Here is a 25,388-nt window from a genome sequence, read left to right on the forward strand (position 1 = left end):
ATGGAGAGGTTTCGAGCAAGAGTGGGACACCTCTCTGCCACTGGGTATGTAGATGCTCTAATACCTGTCCTCTCCTCTGTTTTGACAGCTGTAGAATGATCTTTTTCCACTGAAAAACCTCCTTTGGTAATCAAAATCCTCCCTCAAAAGCTAACTGAGGTTGCTGTTGGGTGGGGGAAGACAGGGATTGCCTGGCTGGGTATAACACTGGGGGGAGGCTCCTTCTCCCCACCAGGTTTTCTGGTCTCTGGAGGGTCACTCCAGATGTGAGGCCTGAGAATTTATATTTCTTCCCAAACATTTGTTCTCGTTAGATATTTAAAGAGCTTTATGGATAATACATCCTGTCTGCAGTGGCCAAATGCTTGTCCCTGAGGATTTCCTCTGGCACTGGAGCTTCAGTGTTGAACCTGTTTTTTCTGATCAATTCTGTATATGTCACTCTTAAACCTGCATATTTTTTGTTTGGTCTCCTCTTAAAAGGCACTGAGAGCAGAGACTGCCACTCAGCTGTCTCTTATCCATCAAATACCTTGTGATTACAGAGCTGGTCTAATGATTTCTACAGCAGCCAGGAGCCTTCTTCAGCAGCCTCTAAATAACCTCTAAAGCACTGCTAAAGAGTTGACCCCTCTGAATGACTTCATTATTATTTTTGGAGCATAATATAATGTTTTCCTGTGCTTGCGTAAGAAAAAGAGCAGCCTCATTGTACTTGGCATTTCAAGAAATAGCTTGAACTTCACTATCCTGTGTGCTTCCAGGGAAGATCTCAGTCCCAGCTACTCAGGTTAGCAAAGGGTGAGACCAGAGGCACTCAGAGCAGGGCATCATGAAGACTCATGAATGATCATCTTGAGAAATCCACTTAATCAGTGCCTTTCTGTGCTTTCTTTGCTAACACCCAGCTACTTGTTCTTTGCACAGAAGGAGAGCCCGTGTCTACTGTGAAGACTTTCTGTTCCCAAAGGTGCTCAGGACAGCAGCAGATCTGTGGCTGGTTTACTCCAAACCTGTCCCAGCAAACAGCAGGGAGCTGTGGACCTTGTTCCTGCAGTGTTCCTGTGTGACAGCAGTGATAGGAAGCCTCTTCTACAACTGGATGTTTGCTTCCCTGGAGTACTCCTGGCATTTCTCTGTTGGAATGGCCACCTCCTTCTGTCTGCTCCTCCTCCTGACCCTTTTCTTGGTACATCCTGCCCGTTGTGTCTTCACTCTGATCATGCCAATGCTGGGTACCAAACAAGGCCGGAAGCTTCTCTTGTCGACTTGCATCATGATAGCAGTGGTTAACTTGACACCCAGCATCATAAGCAACATTAAAACCATCCTGCAGGTGATTAAGTGCATCTGCAAGAATTCCTCTGAGAGTCTTTTGAACTCCACTGCTCTGTTAAATACAGGTTCCCGGGAGTTTGGGGATGTCATTCAGGAAAATGTTCATTCCATTGTTATTTATAAGCCTATGAATGGACCTTTCCGGTTTTCAATGCTTAACAACAGCTCCTTGATATACCAACAAATGCACCTTGCTGGTGAGAAAATAAGGAAGGATTTTATGGATATTGAGGCACTGGTCAAAGACTCTGTAAGTGTAGGCAACAAGCTGGTTGCTGGCTTCTCCATGCTCTATCTCTGCTTTGAGTCCACCTATTATTTGAAAAATTATCTCACCAACATCCGCTTTGACAATTTTTACATCACCAAGAAGCTGGAGCGTTTAGCTGTGGACAGAAAAGCAGCTCATCTGCTGGTGGGCTCATCCAAAAACCTCATTCGACCGACAGGCTTGAAGTTATCCCGGGAAGAAATGCTGCTGTGCCTCGTGCAAGCCATGCTCCTCACTGTGGCCCTGCTGCTGCTGCTGCTGCTGGTGGCAATGGAGCACTTTGTGTTCAGCCTGGCTGACACTGCAGTGAGGAAGGCAGCTCAGTTCTCTGTGGTGCTCGTCACCCTGGGCATCAAATACAGTGTAGGTGCTGCTTCCCTCTGCTCCCCTGCCCCCTGGGGATCACACGGTCAGGGGTGGTGGGGACTGCACTTTGCAGCCCTGGTGACACCATCCTCACTTCCCTCCCCAGCTGCCAGCTGGATGTGCCATGTAACAGATTTAGTCGGGGAGGAGGTAAAGCCACAACCTCAGCTGCTCCTTCCAGTGCATCAAATAGCAGCGTGTACCTGATCCGGATTGCAGCCCCTGGCCAGCAGGCATCCCTGTGTCACCAGGTCCCTTCCCTAGGCAGGGTGGAGGAACAAGCTCCTTGTGGCACCATCTTCCAGCCACAGAGAGGGGACAAGCACAAAAGGGGAGGTAGGGAATGAGTTTCTCAGCTGTGAGGATGTCTCCTTGCCTTGTTACATTGGCTGCTCTTTAAAGAGGAAGCCCTGCTCACTGGCTCTGTTGTGCAAACCTTCTCACAAACCTCCCTGGTTTCTATCTGTTTTAATGCCCTTTATCTGCACTACCTCTGGTTTAGTGTTTTAGCTTTCCTCTTTACTAGGCAGTCTGCAGTCCTCCCCAGCCTGGGGCTGCTTAGCACAGACACTTGCTTCACAGTAGAATTATCAGGGCTTGGGAAAAATCTCTGATATTCAAATATGGTGCCACTAAAACTGCTGCCTATATTATGTTTTTCATTATAAATCTCAAGCAGCAAATAGCTGTTATGATCTCTGTAACAGCAGAGAAAGATGACAGGTAGGACTGGGTTTGGCCATGTGAAGTGCCCAGCACCTACACATCATGTTCTTATTCTCACTCAGCACCTCAATGCCCCCCAACAAGCTGAAGCTGTGATTACACCCCCCAGGCTGATGGTTTGGTAGTAACCAGTTGATTTTGGTTTGTTCAGACCTCACTTACATTTTACCTTCCTTTATTCCAGGCTAAAATAAAGATCATGCCCGTTTTGGAAATTTTCCAGCTTTCTTTTGATGTACCACTTCAGGACTTTGAAAGAAGGTACCACCATCACCTGAACTTCAGCTCTGCCCACTGTGGGATCAGCCCCCCAACACCTCCCAACCCTTCTGTGCTGCTCATCTTGGGGCTGCTCTTCTGCATCCTTTACACCACTGTGCTCCTGCAGACCTATGCCCACCGCCTCTCCAGGAACATTGCAGGCTCCTTCTTTGAGAGCTGGGAGGAGAAGCGAGCACTTTACCTCTACAAGAAGCTGTCCAGGAAGCACAAGGAGGAGCAAGACTGTGTGAGAAACTAAGGGTACTTTTGGAAGTGCAAGGGATGCCTGAGAGCTGTGGCACTGGCTGGGAATTCTTAAAGATCTTTTCCAACCCAAACAATTCTATGGTTCTTATCTAGGCCAGCATCCTGGAGAACTTCAAATGTGATAGAAACTTAATGTTTGAGTTGGTGCTCTGCAGGGAAGAGGGAAATAGCAGGATCTGGGGGCTGGAATTGCCTGGGCTTGAGCTGGTTTTACTTGTTGGCTTGTCTCAAAACCAAAACCTCTGCTTCTATATCCAAGATGCAAAAATCTATCATGAGGGCAGCGTCTGACATGTGTTAGTTTTGAAAGAGAGATAGATTAGACACCTCTGAGTCCAGAGCCAGAGGAGGGGGAGTTAAATCAGCATCAGATTCCCTATTCTTTCCTTTCATTGTCTCATTAAAGTCTTCATTAAGGTAATTTTTTGGCATACTGCAACTCAATTGGATTAAATTAGAGAAGTGAAGTGGCAGCAGCAGCCAGATGCACCAAATTCCCTCAGCTTCTAAGGTACTTGAAACAAAGTAGGTCTGGATTTATTTTTTTTAAGCATCTATCTCACAAAATTCTGGAGCATTCATCGCCCCAGGTTCCTTAAATTCCCTGCTGTTCTGATGATTAATCCAAGCAGTTTTCTGCCTCTACAGTAAGTAGGGGGCTTTTTCATGAGGTTTCTGTAGAAAATGCCCTGTGCTCTTCTGTTTGGGGAAAGCAAAAATATTTCCATGTGCCCACTGAGTAGCCAAAATTATCAGGAGCCAGGAGTTAAAATAGCTGGGAAGATAACAGAGCAGCCCCTACAGCCAGCAAAGCAGCATGTTGCCTTCTAACAAGCATATCTTTAGGGAAACCTTTTCCTTGGGAAGACTTACATTTTTGGCAAGATATGCACACTGATCTTTAACAAATTATTGGGGTTTTTTATGGCCAGTAGGATGAGGTCTTCAGAGGAGATGGGGAATGGGGAGAGGAGCTAAAATGGTGAAGTACTGGGGACCAGCATGGGCCTGGTTTTGTTTTAGAGATGGTTCCTATAGGCTCAGAGTGGGGTTTGGAGCAAATGAAACCACAGAGATGGTGTAAGAGGACTTAAGTACCACTCCGAGTGTCCCATTGCATCCTCCAGACAGGCACTACCCAGCTCCCAGTCAGGGCAGCTTAGCAATGTGTGAGACAGCTCCTGAAATACCCCTTTTCAGCCTCAGAACAGTAATTTCCATCTTTTCTACAGTCTGCTTCAGCCCCCACCAAGTTTTAACTGCTCAAGACCAATCCTGGGAACTTTGCTTTTCTCAATTGTAAAATTCATCATCAGACAAGCCTTGATTAGTGTTAATTACATCTGCTTGGGAGGATAGCAATCAGTGCAAGGTATTGCCACTCTGCCTGGGCCCCAAGTTGCAGCCTTCACAAACCCCTCAGGAGGCAAAGCTGTGCTCCCACTTCCATTTTGCAGAAGAGACCAAGGATGACATTTTGTGACGTTCTTTGGTGTGCATCACACCCATTTCAGCGGGTTCAGTGATTGGGCAGCAGAGCCTCTGTTGCTTGCAAGCATCTAGGGGTCAATTCCCCCACCTTGGGTTGGATGTCTACCCAAAGAGGCAATGGGATGTACCCAGGTGCCACCCCTCTCCTCAGCCCTGTGACCTTCATGCAAGGCTTTTTGGTTTAGTAACTAAAACAGCAGGAAAGAATATGGGTTTGGAAGGTGGTTTGCAAAGTGCTGGTGAGGAGCTGAGGGTTGGGCAGTAGCTGAAAAACTGGCTTTTGTCCTGGCAATGGTGAGGTTTGTTGCTTAGAAAGGAAGGAGATAAATGTAAAGAAGTTTTATACTGTGCTGTAAAGTGTCATCTCTCTAGTGTCAGAAGGAGGTTTTTACATGTAGAAAGGAAAAGGTCACTTTGATACTTATTATGGTTATTTTAGAGGTGAAGTTGTACTTACGTTGAAATGTGTTAATGCTGAAGGCTGCTCTACTTGAATATCACTGAATCAATGCTCATGAAAAGGTGTACATGGAGTACTTGTTGCTTGGGCTGTTGTCACCAAATACAGACATGCATCATATGCAGTGAAGTGATGACTCTCTTTTGAGGAGAAAAAGGATGTTGAAAGCTGGCTCTTTGCCATTGTGCCACTTAACCCAGAGCCTTGATTTTCATGTGAGAAACTAAACAATCTGTAGCAAACAGGATGTTTGAGTGGGAGGCTTGGGGCAGAAGAGCTCTGAGTGGTTTCCAACCTGAAGGACCAGCAAGGAAAGCCATGGGAAACCAGAGGTATGAGTTAAACCCAAAGAAGTGTGTGGCAAATGTGAGACCTGGGGCAGCCTGCATGGCGTGAGCAAAGGGGACCTGTCAGCTCAGCTGGAAGGAGCTTAATCCCTGCAGTAACTTGCTTTTTCACCTCTCTGGGGGATGACAGCAGGACCCCAGGAACAGAAATAGGAAAGAAGGCCCTGAGGAGCAGAGGATGCTCTAATGGTCTCTGCTTTGGCAGGAACAGCTTGTGCAGTGCATCATCCATGTCCCTGGTGCCAAATTGGGCTACCATGTTTTCCCTGGGCTGGGGGAAGGCAGAGCCAGAGTTTGCTTAATGGTACAACAGAGGAATAATGAACAGATTTAACCATTGGCAAAGTTAATTTATTCACATATTTTTATTAACTAGAACTAATTTACAAGCTTCATTATTTGTGAAGGTATTTTCATCCCTCAGAGTCCCACTGTATTCCCACCCTTCCATCTGCTCCTCAGTGCTCTCATTGCCTTTCTTTCAGGAGCACTTTCCTATCTTGCAGGCAGGAGGATATGGGGGATGAGGCTCTACTGCTCCCCCCCTGAGCCTCCAGTACTGGGCTGGAGCCCACCAAGCAGGTCCTGTGTGTCCACCTCCTCCACTGGGAGGAGGCACCTGGAGGACAGTGATTTACTGTCCCTAACTGCTTTCTGCAGGGAAGGATTTCATCACATCCAGCTCCTAGGTGTGGAAATTCATGAAGGTGAAAGTTCAGGGTCAGATGTTTGTGTGCAAAGAGGCTCTAGGATGCTCTGGGTGGGCTGGGGAGCTTTTGGTGATGGGTACCAACTCTTTTTGGTGCTGCTCAGTATTTCCAAAGCCAGCTCCCATCTTTGCTGATGCCAGCCTTGACCCTGCTGTCAGGGCTTGTCATTGCAACTCAAACCTGTTTCAGCTGCCACCAGTGGAAATGTTGCCATTGATTTTTGGGGATCTGGAGCAAGCTGCTGTCTCCACCCTGCTTCTTGCTGTCACAGAGCTGGCTGCTGCAGAGACCCAGCAAGGACATGGGAACCAGAGGGGTCCTGAAGGGCTGGACATGAGAGGGGACTTGTAGTTGTGACTGGCAGCTCTCCCCAGAGCTCCCCTTGGTGTGGGGCTCATTGCTGGGGGCAAAGTCCCTTGTTTTGGCTTTGGCATGGGGATGACCCTGCCCAGAGTAATTCCCCCCAGGGGACACTAAGTCTATTTTGCCAGGAGCTCCCACCCCACAGTGCCCGTGGAGCTGTCTGCTTGGCAGGTTGCACAGGAGAGCAGCAGGCAGGGCTGTTTGCCTGGTTTGTTCCATGCACTTGTTGAGGTTTGAGACTTCATAATTACCTAGAGAAAGGTAATTAAGGTGTTAATTACAAGAGAGGCCCATGAGTTACCTTTTCTCCACCAGCACACTGAGGCCAGGGGACAGAACAGCCCTCAGACATGGGAAAGGATCTACCCTAAAGACCTTGAACCCCTTGAGGGTTTTTTGGTGGGTTTTTTTTTGTGGATTTTTCATAGAAAAAATATACAGTAATTTCTTGCTTATAGCTGCCAGGCAGGCAAGAATGAATGGCTGTAATATACTGAGGAGCAAGTGTAAACTGTTCAAGTGAGACAGTGCTCTAAGTAAGACAGTGCTCTAGGAAAGATCTCATCCATTGCCACAAATCTGAATTTTTGAGCAAGTTCTCTTAGAGATCTTTTTTTTTTTTTTTTTTTTCCCAAGGAGGAACCAGAACCTATCAAAATGGGTTGGAGATGTGAAACAGCTGCAGAGAGAAGAGAAGGGCCCTGCAATTCATAGGAAGAGTTTTCCTAATGCAAATGCAGATTGTGTCAGTGTTTCATTCTGAACTTAACGGGCCACATTTTGCAACATAAAATTTCTAAATTATTTGTAACAAGCCTTCAGCCTGCAAGAAAGGGTGTGGAAATGAGGAAGAAGAAACTCTGATTATCTCAGGAGACTGATAAAAGCAGGGACGTCACCACAGAAGCCTATAGTCCAGGCACTTTTCTCAGCTCCCTTGCCTCAGGACCCTTTGACCATCACTGATTGATACAGGGCTCAGGCAATTTGGCCACCAGCTCACTCCTGGGGCACTCCTGGGGTCCATGCTTGTGGGGTTTGCAGCTCTGTGCTTCACCAAGTGCTTGTGGTTAAGAGAGTTACCTGGCTGACATTTAGATGTCACAGAATCTGAAATAACCTGTAATTACAGCCTCATTATTCTGCTAGATTTTTCTTCTTTCATAATATTGCATGCAGTGCTTTTGTCTCCCCTCAGATTTATCACTGTTATTATCCTCCCCAGGCTGCCCCTCCAGTGCCTCCTCCACCCTGATGACAGGTTTGGAGGGCTGCCTGTTTCTGACCCTGCCCCAGACAAAACCCACCCCATGAGTTGTCCTTGGGACAAGCATAGGGGTGAGCTGTTCAGGTTGGATGTGATGCAGCTGGTGCCCAAAAGGCAGATGGGAAGATTTGTCATTTTCTGTGCTCAGCCTCAAGCCCTGCTGGTGTTGCAAAAGCTCAGCTTTGGTTGCCCAAACCACAGTTTCCTCCTAGAGCTCACTGAGGTTTTCCCACTGAGTGGGAGGTCCAGGAAAGGCCAGGACTCTTGAGGACTTCTCCTTTGTTTTACTGCCTTGAAAGCCAACACCACCACCTGATCATCTGGCTTTTAGCTTGACCAGGCAGAATTCCTGGTGGATTTGGCACACTGGAGCAGGCAGCAGAGCTTATTGGAGCAGCAAATGTTGTGAACACCAACTTAATGCTATGGGTGATGCCCAGAGCCCTGGGGGGGGGGGGGCACAGGGTGCCATGGGGCACAGGTGATGCCATGGGTGCTGAGCTCAATGGGAGGGGAAGGGGCACTTTGGGCTCTTTCTCCCACATTGAATCCCCTGCAGGTACCCCCAGCCATCCTGGAACCCGGGGCAGGGAATCCCTTGGCACTCAGGAAGACAAGGTTTGTTCTCCCACGTTTGGAAAGACACTCTGTGTCCTCTGCTTGCTTGGTTCCACTGGAGCCAAATGCCTGCAGAAAGTGTCACTCCAAGAGCTGAGGGGGCATCCTCTCCTGCACTGTCCCTCTCTGCAGAGCTGCACGGGTGCCCATCAGCTTGGTTTGTTGCCCTTATGCAGTCACTCCAATGCATATTACTGCAGAGTGATTTTCTTTACTATTGAGGCTGCATATTTAAGAGCTCAGCCCTTCCAGGATCTACTTGGAACAGAGTCTGAAAGATGTAAGCTACCAAAATGTTAACAGGGACAAAGGCAATGTATCCAGAAAGGGTGACTTAGTTTGGGATGAGGCAGCTGCTGGGACTGACCCTGTGGTTGGGGAGGCAACATCTTTCACACTTAGGTACAGCTTCAAAGAGGAGCAGCTTCCTTGGTTATTAAAAATTTACTGCAAAGCTGACCTCCTCACTGCCCTGCACCAGCAAACAGCTGGTTCACTGCTCTGTTTGTACAGTATTTTGACGAAAAGTCAGGTGCTAATGCTGGGCCAGGAAAGGGAATGCAGTTGCTGCTCTGAGGGGTAACAAGTTACTTCCTTCCTCTGGGCTCCAGGAGCTGAATTTGGCTTTCCAATGACTCCATGGTGATATTTCTGGGGATTAGCAGTTCTTGTGTTTTTTTTCTTCAGCAGGCAAAGGAAAGGAATCATTAGAAAACCACCAGCTAGTTAATTTTTATGTAGCACATAACCAGGTCAGTTTTGCATGTTTTAAATTGCCTCACAGTTGCCTCTTTGCTTAGGATTGATCTCTGAGGGCATTAACCCATAAATCCCCAAAGCAATTTGCTTCCAGGCTGTGATTCTGAAACAGGTGAAGGCAATTTTAACATAATTTCTCCTTCCTTTGCCTTTCTGATTGAGCAATAATGCTGCTTTTAACTGCCTGACTCATACCTGTCTCTAATAGCACTTGTCAACCCTCAGGCTGCTCTGCAGAGCCACCAGCACCTTCCTGTAGGGGTACAGATGTGGGAAATACATCCCCATGATCACTCACTATTCAAAATTTCACAGTTCCCCAGGGTCCAAAATCCCCTAGTCCATCTAACCCCCAAAACCCACTTGTTGCTTTCCTATGTTTGTCAGCACTGTGTGGATGCAGCCTGTGCTCCAGCTCTAACAGCAGAAGTTTTATGGGTTTAATATTTGCAGCTTATGAAGCACCAGAGAATCAAGAGCTGTTTATCACACATTTGGGTAAGAAGCTTGCTTTCTCCCAGCTCTGTTTATTAAATATGTGAAGCCTCAAAGGTCTTTTCTGTCCATAGAACTAAATGTGCTGCCCAGCAAGGCTGAGTGAGAGGGATGAGCTGCGTGAGGAGTGTGGGGAGATGCTGAAGCTGGCACTGGACTTCCTGAGGACCCAGCCCTGGGACTGTGCAGCCATCCCTTCCCAAAAACAGCCCTGCCAGAGCCAGGGGCAAGGCTATTCCTGTTTGGGAACCTCCAGGAAAAGTAAGACCTCTCCATCCTAAAGTTTCAGGCTGTGGGTGAAGGCAGGTATTCACAGGAGAATATACCAGTCGAGAAGGACACGCACAAGTATGTTAAAAGAGCTGAACAAGAAATGTTAGTTTAAAGAATTGATGCCTTTTTCCAACAAAATATTTGGGTTTAAGTCAAGCTGGAAGAAAATATTTCCTATAATTATCAAGCTGGTTGGCCTCACCTTAAATACACGCCTCAGCCACATCCTGAGCATTATAACTATGGCAAGAATCTAAAATGGAAAATGTTCATCAGCCTTCAGAGCCAACCTGGCTGTCTCAACAAGGTGTAGGCAATGTCACCCATGTGTGTTTACCAGACACAGACAGCACCCCCAGCCCTGGGATGGGCACAGGGCTCAGCTCAGGGGCTCAGGCAGGAGGAGCTGCTCCAGCAGGTGGTTTAACACCACTGGTATCACTGTGCTAATAACTCCTGAATTGTCAGTGCCACAAAGCAAAGCATCGAGGGAAATAATTATCTACAATGATCCTACACAATGTTCCAGGTTTGAGCTAGAGCAAAAATTTCTCAGGTCTCTGGGTATTTGTCTTATTGTTGTATCCTGATCCCACAAAGCCAAATCCTGGCATGGGTTTGTGGAAGCAGATGAACCCCAAGTTCCCCCTCAGGACATTGAAGCTGAGTTTGTGTCTCCTCCCTTCCCCATGTGCAGTGCCACCATGCTGGCAGGTTGCTCACCCATGTTTTGCAGTCAAGGATGTGCCAGGAACAAAATTTTTGCCAGTCCAGAAGTTGTTCCACTGGCTGGGCACAACTCAGGGCTTGTAGGATTGTTACCAGGTGGGCATTGGGGCTGTGCAGCCATGTGAAGCTCCTGACCCCCATGTTTAGTGCCTCAGCACATCAGATAAAGATGAGGAAAGGGGAAGCATCATCTTGTGGTTTAAGCAGATGACTATGTTACAAGCTGGGGCTCATTTGCAGCTCTGCTCTCACTCAGCTGAAAGATCTCAAGGGTTTGAAAGGTCTCAAATCCGAATGAAAAGCAGAAAGAGCCAAGGATGTGGCTGTCCCACAAGTGCCCATTCCCTCGAGAGTGAATTTTTAAAAATGCGAGGACTCACCTTTTGGTGCCTGGGAGGCATTTCTCTATAACTTTGGTGTCTCTCTAAAAGCCTGTGGAAGTTTCTATCACAGTGATGTGCTTGGAAGTGGAATGCCCTGTTGGGTACTGGCCCAGTCTCAAGCATCGCTCTCTGCTGCTGTAGCTTTGGTCCAGGTATGGCCATAACCTGCTGACAAGGGTGTCTTCTCCCTCAGGGAGGTGCTGTGAACACCTCCTGCTCCCAGCCAGTCTATCTACTTGTTAAAGGACAGGATTCATAGGACAGACAATCCCAAATCTTCTGCAAAAAAGCAGAAAAGGGGAATAGGCAAGGAAGGGTGGGTATTTGGAGACAGACACCCCCAATTTAAAATAAACACTGTTTTCATGAACTCATGAAAAGCAGGCACCAATGATTGTAGTTTTGAGTTCTTAGCTGTCTCTGCCCTGGTCTGCATCCACAGGACCCTCAGGATCCCTGTGGTACAGCAGCATTCTTCATGAGAGTCACTCCAGAGCAGATGAGTATGCAAACCTTTGAGCTATGTGAGCAAAATACACATGCCCACACTCATCCTCCTTCCCACAAACACGTGCAGTAAGATTCAATCTCCCCATTACTCATTTATCTCCTGATTTGTGCTGCTTCCCAACTAACTCTGAGCACCATGGCATAGTGGAGTATGGTTTCTGATCTGGATCCTCAGCCCTGGGTGTTTCCTGGCAGTATCCATCACATCCAGCACAGCACAGGTTGCTGCTGGCCCTGACAGGTTTCCATCTGTTGAAATAAGTGTGTGCCAGCCCCTGTGAGCAGTACACAAGAAGGGGGCATTTATTTAGCTTGGAAAAGGGCCAAAGCAGATGGGAATGTTAGTGGGACCTGAGGGCAACTTCAGAGAGGGACAATGAAGAGCAGCTCTGCTGATGACACTGGGTAAAGCAACCAGTAATAACCAAGCTGTGCTCTTGCCAGAGGACAGACACACTGATTGCTATGGATAATTGCAGTAGTGCCTTCTGCCTGACAGCTCCCTGAGCCTGGCAGAGGGGTGTGTGGTGGGTGTTGTCAGGCTGATACTCAGGCAGAGGTTTGTGATGGGTTGCTGTGTAACACAAGCTGGAAGGACTGGGAGTGTGAGGGCTCAGGTGTCAGGTTCCTGGTGAGAGGTTGCAAGAGGATGCAGAGAGAGAAGCAGGGGAATTTGGGCTCCTGAAGAGGTGGTTGCCAACTCAGTAAGTGAATACAGCCCAAAAGGTGTCACTAATAGATGTAACTTCTAGGGGTGGTGGTGGGATTTAAAGTGCATCTATTTTTAGTAAAGTGAGAGCAAAGTGCAGCCTGGAGAGGTGTCCAAGGGCAGGGGGATCAGCCTTGCTTCCCCATCCTGGGGGGGCAGAGGTGGGAGACTGGCAGGGATACAGACAGGCCCTGGTCCAGGATGCCAGTGGAATCTTAAGGAAGGCAAATGCGAAGAGAAGAACAGAATGCTTGTCCTTTATAACTGACCCAAAAGTGAATGAAATTTCATGGGAGGGAGTGAAACACTACAGGAATTGTCCTCTGTAGAGTCAAATAGGTACATAAGGTTTCAAAGAGAAAAAGAGAAAATATTATTTGAGATAGCAAGCCAGAACCTGGGGCAGACTGCTGCTCCCTGGGATGGGGCAAAAGACATTTTATCCACCCAGGGTTGTACAGCCCTAGCTTAGAAATTTACCTCTGAAACACTGGACTTGAGTCACCAGGCATAAAGACAAGCCTTCACACTTCGAATATGTGCCTCTGTCTGTGATTAATGGGACATCTCTGCTTCTAATTGAAACCTAATCTGATAAAAATGTGAGTTTTCCCCTTGTCCTTTCCTCCACTCCACAGCACTTACCTCTGCAAACACAATTGCTCTTTCAATTTGAAAATGCATTTTCTGACAGTCTGTGGAGATGTCAGGAGCAAGCATGGAGCTGGCAGCAAATTCTGGCTACTGCTGACCACCAAGAAGGTACTGGATCTCCCAGCCTGACCATCAGGGAGGTTCCAGATATCCTAGCCTCACAGCTGGGAAGACACAGGATGTCCTAGCCCAGGAGCAGGTAAGCCTCTCCAAGAAGTGACAATGATGTACTTGTTTGGGATGGGGTGGCTGCAGGAAGGTCACTACCTCATGTTTAATGACCCCCAGGGGAGAAACTACTCTGCCCCTGCCCAAGGGAAACAGGAAAGGTTCTCCATCCATGGCATCACCCTCCCATCCTCCTGAGGACAAGGAGGGAAGGAATGATCCTCATCCCCATTTCTCCATGCCAGGGAGCTGGCTGGGGACACAAGGCACCCACAGTCCCAGGTCCTGGAGCAGACCTGCTCACTGCTGGGGTGCTCTCAGCCCCTCAGTGTCTCTGCCCAGGGGTCTCCAACCTGATACCCCCACCTCTTGCCTTGGCTTCTTCCTCCTCCTCGGCTCAGAGGTGCGCTAGGACCCAGAGGGCACAAGAAGGGGATGTGGGCGGGGGTCCCGGGGCTGGGGTAGCCCTAGGTGTCGCGGACTGTCCTGGTGGTTCCCGGGGGGTCCCGGGAGCTGGAGATGTCCTGGAGGGTGCCGGGAGCTGGGGGTCCTAAGCCATCTCAGGTGGTTCCCTGGGCTAGGGGGACCCAGGTGTCCCGGGGGGGATTCCGGGCACTAGGAGGGTCCCAGCCTCTTCTCACCCCTCGGAGTCTCAGGGGGTGACTGTGCAGAGGAGGTGGGTGCAATTAGCCAGGTGGCCGCAGGAGTTGGGGTGAGTGGTGGGGAGAAAAAGGAGAGGGAGGAGCCGGGGCGGGCGGGAGGGGCGCGGGGGGCAGAGGGGCTCCGCGGCGCGGCTCCGGTGCCGGCTCCCCCCCATCTGCCCGCCACAGGGTGCGCGGAGCTCCGCGGGGAAAGGCTGCGGGTGCCGATGGAGAACGACTCGGTCATCTCCGGAGCCTCGCTGGGCGACGGTGGCAACCAGACCCTGGGTAGGATGCCCCGGCAGCCCCTGGAACTGCAGGTGGTCACCATCCTGCTGGTGCTGCTCATCTGCGGGGTGGGCATCGCGGGCAATGTGATGGTGGTGCTGGTGGTGCTGCGCACCAAGCACATGGTGACCCCCACCAACTGCTATCTGGTGAGCCTGGCGGTGGCCGACCTCATCGTGCTGCTGGCGGCTGGGCTGCCCAACATCTCCGAAGTGGTGGCTTCTTGGGTCTACGGCTACGCCGGCTGCCTCTGCATCACCTACCTGCAGTACCTGGGCATCAACATCTCCTCCTGGTCCATCACCGCCTTCACGGTGGAGCGTTACATCGCCATCTGCCACTCCATCAAAGCGCAGCTCCTCTGCACCGTGTCCCGCGCCAAGCGCATCATCTCCTCGCTGTGGCTCTTCACCTCCCTCTATTGCCTGATGTGGTTCTTCCTGGTGGACACCACCCATATCACCTTCTCGGATGGGGCACAGGTCAGCTGTGGCTACCGGGTCTCCAGAAGCCTTTACATGCCCATTTACTTCTTGGATTTTGCCGTCTTCTACATCATCCCGTTGGGGCTGGCAACTGTCCTCTATGGCCTCATTGCCCGCATCCTCTTCCTGAGCCCTCTGCCTGCCACCCCGCAGCATTCCTGCCTGGGCTCCATGCACCAGGGTCGCTCCCTCAGGCTCTCCTGCCGGGACAACAAGGGGGTCCTGAGCTCCCGCAAACAGGTAGGAGCTCCCGGGGGGCTGGGGCTGCCAGCAGCACTGTCAGGGGCTCAGTGCTTGGAGGGGCATTCTGGCAGAGAGTGGGAGCCCTGATATTTGTGGAGGGAGTGGAGAGGGTTGGTTTGCTGCACAGAAGCCTCCCCAAGCCCAGCTGGTGTCTGGCAGCACATGAGGGTTCCCCTCGATTCGGCTGAGCTGGGTAGAGCAGGACAGGGCTGAGTGGCTGGAGTGCAGGGGGGTTTGCTGGGTAATTAACTACTGATTGCCTCCCTAAGGAGCGAAGCTCAGGGACACATTGCAGCAGCAGGACTCACCCTCCAGGCAGGGCCCTGGGTTGGTGACCTCAGATTTAGAGAAGCAAAGGGAAGGGAGAGCAGGCATGAGCCCCTGCCCTCTGAGCTCAGCCCTGGCTGCAGCCACCCCAGTCCCTGCAGTTGGGAAAAGTACCTTGGTGTCCTGGTGATGTGTTTGCCTGTTGATGATTTTGTCATTCAGCTGCCTACTCACTTCCCATCTCCTCCTCCTCCCAGCTACTGCCCTCGTTCCTCCTTTTTCTTTGTCCACATGGACAATCACTCTCTTGCCCCATCTCCTTGGATGGGTCAGCATGTGAGCATGGGACACTCTTGCCTGCTCACTGCCCATTTCCAGGAGGCTATCCCATTCCAGTTACAAACTCTACATAGGCAGAGATATGGACTGTTATAAAGAAAAGGGCTGAAACTCAGAGTCTGGCTTAAGTCTCTGAAATCACCAGTTCTGCTGTGATTTTGAGTGAGCAGGACTTGATTTCCAGAGCCTGAAATGGGCTTCAGCTTCTCTTAAAGTCTTTGTTTTTCCAACTCATTTTGTCATTGCCTGACTTGCGCGGGAACCTTCATTTCCCAGGAGAGATGATTCAGTTGCAGATGGGAAGCAAACAGCCCAGAGAACATGTATTTCTTCATGAACTTCTAAGTCTTTCCAGTTCAGCTTTTCCTTCAGCACAGAAAGGTTTCAAGCAAGTCCTGACTCCTGCAGAAGCTCTTGCTTGCTCTCGCAGGGTCACCAGCTGCTATGGCAGCCTGGGGCAGGGTGTTTGGCAGGGAGGTCTCTAAACACTACAGGGCAGTACCTAAAGGTGCGGGTTTATGGACCTCTCCTTCCAGAGCAGTGCTGCTCCCCCTTCCGTGCTGTGCTGTGAAGTGGCTCCAGCATCCTTAGGACAAGTGGCTGAGGCTGTTACCTGATGGGGCTGGATGATGGGCTCTCTAGCTCCTGGGAACAACTTGTGCTCTCCTTTCTGTTTCATGAGAAGTTTTCTCAAGATGGTCGTTACCTCCTGAAATATTTTAGCATTATTAGGAGAGCTGGAGACATTAGGAATAAAGCTAGCACTGAGGTTTTAACCTTTGAAGCATTTTCCAGGGGTTTCAGCTATGGTTTGTTGAATGCTTCTTTGGAAACGGAATCACACCAGCAACTCTTCAAAACAAGCTGTGCTGAGGGTGATAGAAGAAGAAACCCCAGTGCTGCTCCTGGTGGCTGACAGCTGGGTTGGTGGCTGTCAAATGGATACAATGCTGTGCCTTAAAGGCAGCTGCAATCCAGAGTTTTCCATAAACATCTTTCACAGGTTGGATATTATATACAGCATGATTACTTTGTTTTGTGTATAGTCCTAGTGCAATTACTATGAGTGCCCATAAAATCAGAGGGAGGAAAGTGTTAGCTGTGCACTAAAGCCAAGGGAAACCACAGTTATTTTGATGGGAGTTTTGATGAGAGCAGGAACAGGAGTGCTTGGAACAGAGCAAATCCTACTCCTGCCAGAGCATCCACCTAGAGCAGTGCCTGAAATGCAGCCAGAGGCTTTTGCTGGGCAGATGGAGGGGCAGAAGCTGCAGTGAGTCATGATTCTGCATCTAGTTATATGGGAAAAGCCAACAACCCAACCATCCAAGGAGGAAAGAGGCCTCCAGAGACCCCAGAGGATCAGACCTGGAGGCTGCCTGGAATTTGTCACCCTGAGCAGGGGCAGCCAGAGCCACAGGAATTATATTTTCAGGGAGATGCTGCATCTTGAGAAATCCCAGAGGGGTGGTGGGGGCAGAGCAAAGGGGAAGCACGAGCTGAGTACTGGAGAGTGGGAAGATCAGATATTGACCTTTGGGACAGATATTGACCTCTTATGCTCTTCTGTGGAGCATTGCTGTCTGACAGGCTTCACTTGTGCAAGAGCTTCTCAAGACCCTTCAGTCAGCAGGTTGTGTCCCAGTGAAGCAGGACCCCAACCCCACAACCCCTGTGAGTTTGGTGGGGTGATGGTGTACCCCAGCTGCCAGATTCCCAGCACAGAGCAGTGGTGTGAGGGCTCTTTGGCTCCTGGCAGCCAGGAGAGCAGAGCAAGGTGAGGGGGTGAGCAGGGGGTGTGTGTAGCTCAGGTGGTCCCTTTGACCAAGGTACAGCACCCATATCAGCCCTTCAGGGCCAGAGGGGATGAGGCTCTTCCAGGCCCCGTGCCCAGAGCCCTCTGGAAGATGTCCAGAAGGAGCAGAACAACACAAGGCCTGAGAGTTTGCTGTATTTATCACCTATGGAAGCAAAGCCTCCCAGGTACAACCACCAGCTGCCTCCCAGCACAAATTTCACCTGTCGGAGAGGGACCACTAGAGGGAGCGAGATTCCTAAAAAAGGGTCCTGCAGTTTGGGATGCTGGTGCCCAATCTCAGCGCTGACCAGATTCATTTTTACACAAGCACCAAAAGCAAATTCCTAGCATTTCAAAAGTGCTACAGTCACTTCCCTCAGCAAGATAAGAGTGAGGAAAGGAGACAGGTTACCCGCAGATGATGCTGAAGACATCTTTCCCCATTGTGAAGATATGAGAGTGAGTTTGGGGTAGGTGGTCAGGTGCTACCCAGCAGAGACATCCTGTGTCAGCACAGCTTTGCTAAACTCACACCCAGAAGAACTGCATGGATGGCTGTCTTTAAAAGGCAAATTTCAAGCTTGCAGCAAGCCCAGGGCAGGGCTGCCCATCCCCAGCCCGGGATCTGGATGTAGTGGCCTCAGGGAGCACTGAAGGAAGGCATTTAGTGAGACAGGGTTAACTTTTTACTGTGCTGTTTGCCTCCCAGGACAAAGGCAACTTCTTTGCAGGGCAGGGAGGATGTGTAGCAGGAAATATTTTTTGGTTCCAGCACTATGTGATCTTCTGTGGCCAGAAGGGAGGTGGTGGGGACTTGCTTGGGCAAGAGCTGGCAGAGTGTTCACTGGCACTGCTGGCATTTCCATAACAACCAGCCAAAAAAGCAGGGGCAGTTATGGCTAAAAAACAGATGAATCACTGACTCTTTTCCAGACTACATTTCTTTTGGTCTCAAAAAGGACCAGAATGAGCTTACTTTTCAGCCTTATTAGGATATGCTTCCCTTGGTGCTGTGGCTTGGATGTTCAGATCAGTGTTCACAACCATCATGGGTTACTGAACAGTGAAATGAGGCAGAGAGTTACAACAGCTGAAAAGCTGCTTCAGTCTAAGGAGAAAGCACGTGAGCAGTATTGATGTATTAGTTTTAAAGGAGACATTTTGGCCATTCAGAAACCTCCTGGCCAGAAGTGAAACCTGCCAGAGAGCAAATCTAAGTATATAAAAATTCTGGTATTTATTCTCTCCAGCCCTGTGGTGGGTAACTGTGCCTCAGGAACTGAAACAATGGCTGTGCTGAGTGAGGAGTGCCTGTGTCTCAGCAAGGGCCTGCAGAGATGTGGTATATCACTTTTCTAGGATTTTATTTTGCAGCAATCCTGCTGCCTAGGACTGCTGAAGTTGTTGGAAAGACTCCAACAACTTTGTCCCAGAGACAGCCCTTTGACAAGGGCTCTTCCAAGCAGGACCAGGACATGTTCAGTTTCTTCATGGGATGCAGAAAGCTCTGAGCCTGCCCTCATCTCCCAGCAGCATCAGTCCCAATAAACTGCCTAGCAGGGAGTAAATTCTGATTGAAGTTGTACTTAGGATCACTTAAGTTGTGGAGCTGGTTGCATTTTGCTGTAGGGCTCAGCTATTTGCACAGTTTTGTTCCAATCAGCTTCACTCAGGTTGTTGGGAAACAAACCTCATGTGCATCAAAAGTATGGCAAAAGCAACTCTGCAAACCTCAGAGGTGGGGCTGGAGAAGGCAGCAGGCTGACTGCTCCATTGCTTCTGTGGCTATTTGTTTGCTATAAAGATATATAGAGAAGTAGGGACTGCATGCACCTCTCATATACTAGGTTGATCTTGGCTGAGCTGGTGTCTGGGAGCTCTCTGTTCCCAGGTCTTGCAGTGCAGACCACAGCAATATGGTCTCACCACTGCTATCATGATGAGGGGTGGCCAAGCCTGGCTTGCCCTGATAGCCTTGGTGGCTGCAACCATGCTGGGACACAGAGATTTTGACCACAGTCAACTGTGTGACAAGCATCTGCATTCCACTCCCAGCCTATCTGAACTATTTCTGTAAACCAGATTATCAGCCCCAGGAGTATTTCTATAAACCAGATTATCAGCCTCGCAGTTGCACACCAGATAGGGTGGCTGGAACCCAAAAGCTCATGAGATGGGTTTCACTCTGGGATCCAGCCTTGTAAAAGGCACTGAAAAGCTCTGAAGACACCTTTTACTGACACGTCTTCTACAGTTCTTCATATCTTTCCCAGAAGGCAACAAACATGCTGCAGTCTTAGCAACAGCCTCAGTACTGACTCTATCACTGCAAGATCTTATTCTGGGAAGCGTCCTCACATTCCCATTAAACCACACACAGCAAGACACTTCTATTTTGGCCACAGCTTGATAATAGTCCCTTTCTTGTAGGGAAAGTTTTGTTGCTACTACCAACCACCCCTGGTTTCTACTCAAAGCATTACAGGAAGGCAGAGTTGCTTGTGAATAAGTAAAAAAAGCACTTCAAGGAAAGCTGAGAGACTGTGAATGTGATCTAAGGGCTTATTTCCATATTGAGAACTGGAGTCATTGCACAGCTCCCTTTGTGACATTTGAAATGCCACTGCTTTACTATGCGTGTGGCTTCAGCGTTTGCTCATATTTTCCTCCTTGGGGATGCTTGTGTTCCATAAGTATTTGTTGGAGAATGATTGTCACCTACCAGAAATAGTTGTTGAAATTATTAGGATCACTGGAGTTTCAGTACAAACCTCCTTTTCTTAAACAAGCTTGAGTCAAGCTGAGGGCAATTGCAGCTTACTTCTGAATCCTCAACATCTTCCTATTCCTAATATATTAATGTAGTACTTCCCTAGAGTGCTGCAAATTAAAATAACCCCCACCAATTAACTAAGTAACTCCCATAACAGCACAAGTAGAAATTAGTGTAAGACTCCAGTCTTCTCTACTCCCAGCACTTCTCTGTACCAGGAGCTCATTCCCTGGAACAATATGGTTAGTGTAGGAAACCAGGAGATCCTAGGCAGAGTATTGAGATATACCTCATGGCACCCCCAAAACTTAGGTGCCCACTTTTGCACAAGATATTTTCCCAATTGATTTATTGTTTTATAAAGTTTCCAAATTTGCATTCTGGTACAGATATTGCTGTGATTATCCCAGACCATTTCCAGGCTGGTAGGTGCTTGTCATACAGAGTTTAAAAGGCTCTTCAATGTTAGGTTAAAAATTATCATGAAAGGGGTTTATGCAAGATTGTTTTATGAACAAAGAGGATCTGCAAAGGAATAGCCCCATGGCTTGAATGCCTATTTTAAATGGTTAAAGAGAGATAGAAGCAATATGTAGCCTCAGTTAGCTGTCTGGACCATTTCTCTGGGTGGGAAAATTCTGCAGGAGATTTAGCATCATCTATTTCTCTTTTTGCATATCCTGACTGCCTAGGTGACCAAAATGTTGGCTGTGGTGGTGGTGCTCTTCGCCCTCCTGTGGATGCCTTATCGCACACTGGTGGTGGTGAACTCCTTCATGGACCCTCCCTACCTGAACATTTGGTTCCTTCTCTTCTGCCGCATGTGCATCTACCTGAACAGTGCCATTAATCCCATCATCTACAACCTCATGTCACAGAAGTTCAGGGCTGCTTTTAGGAAGTTATGCAAGTGTGAAGAGAAGATTCGTGAGAACCCTGTGCCCTACACCGCCCCGGTGTACTACAGCGTTGTGAAGGACTGTTCCCATGACAGCTCCGATCACAATGTGACAGAACAAGAAGATCTGAACAATCTCCCTGTACCTGCAAAGAAGAACAAGGCTGCCAAATAAATCCTGGGACACTGAAACAATGCAGGGAGTGGGAACTATGCGGCTGTATGCACTGAGTTGGTAAAGTGCCAATAGGAATTGTGTTGATACTGCAGCAAGCTGAATTTAATACCACTCCAGGGCATTTGACAAAAGAGATTCAAATTAATTTGTTTTTCCTTAGCGTTAATTTTTTCTTGTTTGGTGAAGTGTTAGGCACAGGTCAATGTTTAGCAGCCTTAAAGACTCTGTAAATATAGTGGTGCAATGGCTGTCTGTGTTACATGCAAGTGTGGCTGCCTGTTGTGTGGGATCAGACACTGAAAATAAATCCAGAGAGAGAAGTGTATTCAAGGGGAAAAAAGATGGGTCAATTTTGTTGAATTTACATGCCTCTGATACAGCACCCTGTAGGAGCTGCTCCTTCAGTATCCTTTGAGAGTTAACTATCTGGCATTTAAGAAATCCCAGCATAGTTGTCTGAGGCAGACACACACCTCAGAAGGAGATGAATGTCTCCTGAGATGCAACAATTTCTGTCCATTGACTGTAAAGGGACTCTAGCAGGTGGAAACTCCTGTGTTAGGAATGAATGAGGCTGGGTGAGATGAATGTCACCCTATGGTTCTGGAAATATTGCTGTGCTGGTAGCAGATAAACCCAAGGTCCAGACCAGTTGGATTTGTTACAGGAAAAAAATGAAAAACTAGAAATGAGTGTTCCCAAAGTTAACAGTAATAATTCCATCATTGTTGGCTAAGCCGCTTTTGGATAATTTTACCTTTTCTGTACCAATCTAGTTGCTTAAGCTGGATACTGTAGCCTTGTCCTGTAAGCCCTGGTGTGCTGTACCTGCATACTGCCCTGCAGCATTGCTGTCTATCCCAGCTACAATTGCATTTGAGTAGCAAGTGAGTCTTTAATTTCCTGAGAATAATTTGTGAAAGTCCAGCAAGTGTTTTGTGGTAACTGGCACACTAACTGTAAGACATTAATAAAATGCATTGCTGCTCTCATCTCATGAGCAAGGTGGACATTTATAACCTGAAGTGTCCAAGAAATCAGGCTAAGGACACTTGCTCCAGACTTGCAAGAGACTATCTGGACTTGGAGTAAAATGTACAAAATTATACATGAGCCAAACAAAATCAGGGTCAGACACCAGTAATCTTGCAGTGACTGTATACATTTATTTGAACAGCTAATTTAGACTCACTCTTCAACATTATTTTTCATCTAACTATAATGTTAAATGTTTATAGGATTTTGCATCCACTTTGGAAAAGATCATTGTGATATTTCTAAGGCCACAAGATGTTAAGTAACTGTTGTCTGTGTATGGGAAATCACTTCCCTGGGCAAGTCAGAACAGACCTCATCTCCCACTGATGTGTTGGGAGCTGTCTGGGACTGGTTTCATTTTGGTGGTTTTGCATGTATTATTGTGAGTTATTAAACTATCTATTTCTTTCCACAAATAACTGAAGGACGAGGAAAGAGAACATTGTTTTTTGTAATTACTTGAAACAGCGTCTTTGGAACTTGGAACAGCCCTTTATTGCTGCTAAGTTCTGAAGAGATATTTAAGATTTGCTTGAAGAAAATGTGTTTTTGCTACAATGTGAGAAAACTGTTCCATTTAGCAAAAGAAACTATGAAATGAAACAATTTGCTTGTGACAATTCTTCTGTACTACAGAATTTTTTCCCTCTTAGAACAGACTTTTCTTTAGCAGCTCAGAGCAAACCATTGATAAAAGCATCTGCAGACAAACCAGAGCAGTAAGAATGAAGGTGCCTTGAAGTAACACACAGGGGAGGTGTAGAAGGAGGAAGGGGAGGGCTGGGGTGGCTGCTGGTTCCCTAGAGATGCTGAAATCCGGGCTAAGGTTTGGATGTGTCATCTCTTATGTGGGCTGGGTTGAAGCTCACAGGAACCAAGCTGGGCTCTTGTGCTAATGAGTCCTTCCAATGCATCAGAGTTGTCTTCTCAAAATATAACCTCTTCCCCTTAAACCACTCCATGCCCTGTACATCAGCATAGGAATTAGTTTCCTTCATCTTCACAGCCAACTGTGGCTCACACCTCCCTGACGCACAAGCTCCTGAGCTCACAGGCACTTTTGGGTCCACATATAACCAGAGCAAGCAGCATCCCATCCTCTCCTTTCTCTTTCCATCTCTGCTCTCCAGACAACTAACCTGTATGGCTGTAAGGGGATAAGGGATGGTAAGGAAGGAAGCGAGGAGCAAATTATCCTTTCTTAGCAACCCTGTAAGCCTGGTGGGGCTGGAGAGGAGGAAGAGCCAGGGCTCTGCATCCTCATGCTGTTTGCTTTGGTTCAGTAACTAGATCAGGGCAGCAAAGCAGAGCCCAGCTGGGAGGCTGTGGAGGGCAGAGCCCAACTGGGAGGCTGTGGAGGGCTGAGCCCAGCTGGGAGATTGTGGAGGACAGAGCCTCCCTGGAGCATCAAGCACAGGCAGCATCTCTTGGGCAGTGGCTGTCCCACATCCCCAGCTCTTCATCCTGTGGATGGGGGTGCAGGGAGCAGCAGGAAAACCGGCTTTGCTCTGAGGCCACATGGAAAGGGATGTTACTGTCCCAGCTTGGAAACCCACCTGCATGCAGACCTAAGGCATTTCTCAGACACGGAATGTGCAGTTTGACAAATGGCCTTGATCTCTGTGAACTCAAGGAGCAGCTCAACTCTGAAGCATTTCCAGCAGGATTTTTTTAAACCTCCCCATCACATTTGCATCACATTTGCTATCCCCCTTTACAATGTCTATGCCCTGATGCATTAATGCCCATGGGACTTGCTTTGGCTTCCTCTAGGGAGGGTCCTGGAGTGGTGTGGACCTCATTCCTTGGCTCTGGGACACAGAGGAGCACAGTAACCCTTCTATGCTTCTCAGCACCTACTCACTGCTGGGGCTACCCCAGCTCCGGCCCTTCCTCTCACAGAAGTCCAAGAGGGGCTGGTCCTATGAGCCTTGCTGCCCCACAAGAATGGTGGTTTGGCCATCGCCAGGATGCCTGGGCAGGTCACTCTCAAAGGACACCAGGGCTCAGGTTGCAACTTCCCTCCCAGTGCTGGAGGCTGAGGCTGCTGCCCTTCAGTCACAGGATCAGGCCAGTGCCTTTATCCTGCTTCTCACATATCAGACACCTCCCTGCCTGCTCCTGGGTACACTCAGCCAGGAGCAGTGTCAGGGACATTACCCCTGAAACCAACAACTCCCAAAGCAGAGGCCCAGAGCTGTTCCCCCTACCCTGGGGAAGGGGCAGGCTTTTTCTTCTGCCATTATCAATAGTTTTGAAGCAACAGGTCATTGCTTCAGCAGCAGACCCACCTCCCTGCAGTCTCTGCCACCCATAGGCCAAAGATCTGCTCAAAGCATCAGCCTGAGATTTATGAGGTGCAAAGGGCTCTGGTTACCCTGCTGCCCTCTGCCTCCTTCCAGAGACTGGATGAATGAGACGCTGCTGGTTCCTCCCATACCAGAAGCAAAACAAGCCCAGAGGAGAGTAAATATATCATTTCACTGCACCCAGCACCTTCAACCTCTAACAGAACATGAGATCTTCTATCATGAGACCCCTTGTGTCCCACAGAAGCCAGGGGAGCCCATGGTCCCTGTAGAAGCTGAGCCTGTGTCCTGCCAGCCCCTCTGCACAGCATGGCTTTGCTCATGTGAGACACTCCAGAAATAGAAAAGGGATTCAGGGTTTTGGCTACACTGGATTCCTCACGCTCCCAGGCCTTGCTGCCCCTGGCTGTTGCTGGGCTTTGCTGTCCCATCCTCCCCACAAAGCACTCTTCCCCTGTCTGCCTCTTCCCTATCCCTTGTGCCTGGCTTTCCTCTCCCTGAGGCTGTTTCAAGAGGCTGAGAGGACAGCCACTCCTCTCTAAATCCAGGAGGACCATGGCGCCGGAGGAGCGGGCAGCAATGCACAGCTTGGAAGAAACTTGGCAGGAGCACTGGGGGTTGGGAGGCAGCAAAGTGACCTGTGGAAGCCATCAGCATTGCCTGGGCAGGCATCAGGCCAGCAAGATGCAGAGGCCAGCATGAGGGTAGCACAGAGCTCGCTCGGAGAGCTGGAAGTGTCCTCAAACATCTGGCACCATACTATTAAAAAGTGTAAGTGAAAACATTTCTCTCTGCAAAGTACTCCCCCATCAACAAAAAATATGAGATTTTGAAACAAATATTGGGAAGAAACTGAAAACAACCCAGATGACACCTATGAAATTCTGTGCCATATGTTGTTGAACTCTCCTTTAAGACATGAATGGAAAGAAACCTGGAGATCAGCCCCCAAAGATCCAACATGGA

General features: G+C 48.7%; 2 protein-coding genes across 2 annotated transcripts; both read left to right on the forward strand.

Annotated features, from left to right (window-relative positions):
* OCSTAMP (osteoclast stimulatory transmembrane protein) lies at positions 1-3,221 on the forward strand. Its single transcript, XM_030463249.1, has 3 exons — positions 1-44; positions 928-1,972; positions 2,886-3,221. The coding sequence occupies exons 1-3, from the start codon at positions 1-3 to the stop codon at positions 3,219-3,221; spliced, it is 1,425 nt and encodes a 474-aa protein (XP_030319109.1).
* A 10,812-nt stretch (positions 3,222-14,033) lies between these two features.
* On the forward strand, positions 14,034-21,072 carry LOC103532273 (thyrotropin-releasing hormone receptor). Its single transcript, XM_030463188.1, has 2 exons — positions 14,034-14,819; positions 20,692-21,072. Exons 1-2 carry the CDS (start codon positions 14,034-14,036, stop codon positions 21,070-21,072), a joined length of 1,167 nt encoding a protein of 388 aa, XP_030319048.1.
* The last annotated feature ends 4,316 nt before the right edge of the window (positions 21,073-25,388 follow it).

Source organism: Calypte anna, chromosome 20 (assembly GCF_003957555.1).
Source record: "Calypte anna isolate BGI_N300 chromosome 20, bCalAnn1_v1.p, whole genome shotgun sequence".
Taxonomy (NCBI): domain Eukaryota; kingdom Metazoa; phylum Chordata; class Aves; order Apodiformes; family Trochilidae; genus Calypte; species Calypte anna.

Excerpts from the sequence above, each read along its gene's own strand:
- OCSTAMP (XM_030463249.1), top strand. The coding sequence starts at position 1 with ATGGAGAGGTTTCGAGCAAGAGTGGGACACCTCTCTGCCACTGG. Across the intron at positions 45-927 it reads GGACACCTCTCTGCCACTGG|AAGGAGAGCCCGTGTCTACT; the intron begins GTATGTAGATGC and ends TTCTTTGCACAG. Across the intron at positions 1,973-2,885 it reads CCCTGGGCATCAAATACAGT|GCTAAAATAAAGATCATGCC; the intron begins GTAGGTGCTGCT and ends CCTTTATTCCAG.
- LOC103532273 (XM_030463188.1), top strand. The coding sequence starts at position 14,034 with ATGGAGAACGACTCGGTCATCTCCGGAGCCTCGCTGGGCGACGGTGGC. Across the intron at positions 14,820-20,691 it reads TCCTGAGCTCCCGCAAACAG|GTGACCAAAATGTTGGCTGT; the intron begins GTAGGAGCTCCC and ends CTGACTGCCTAG.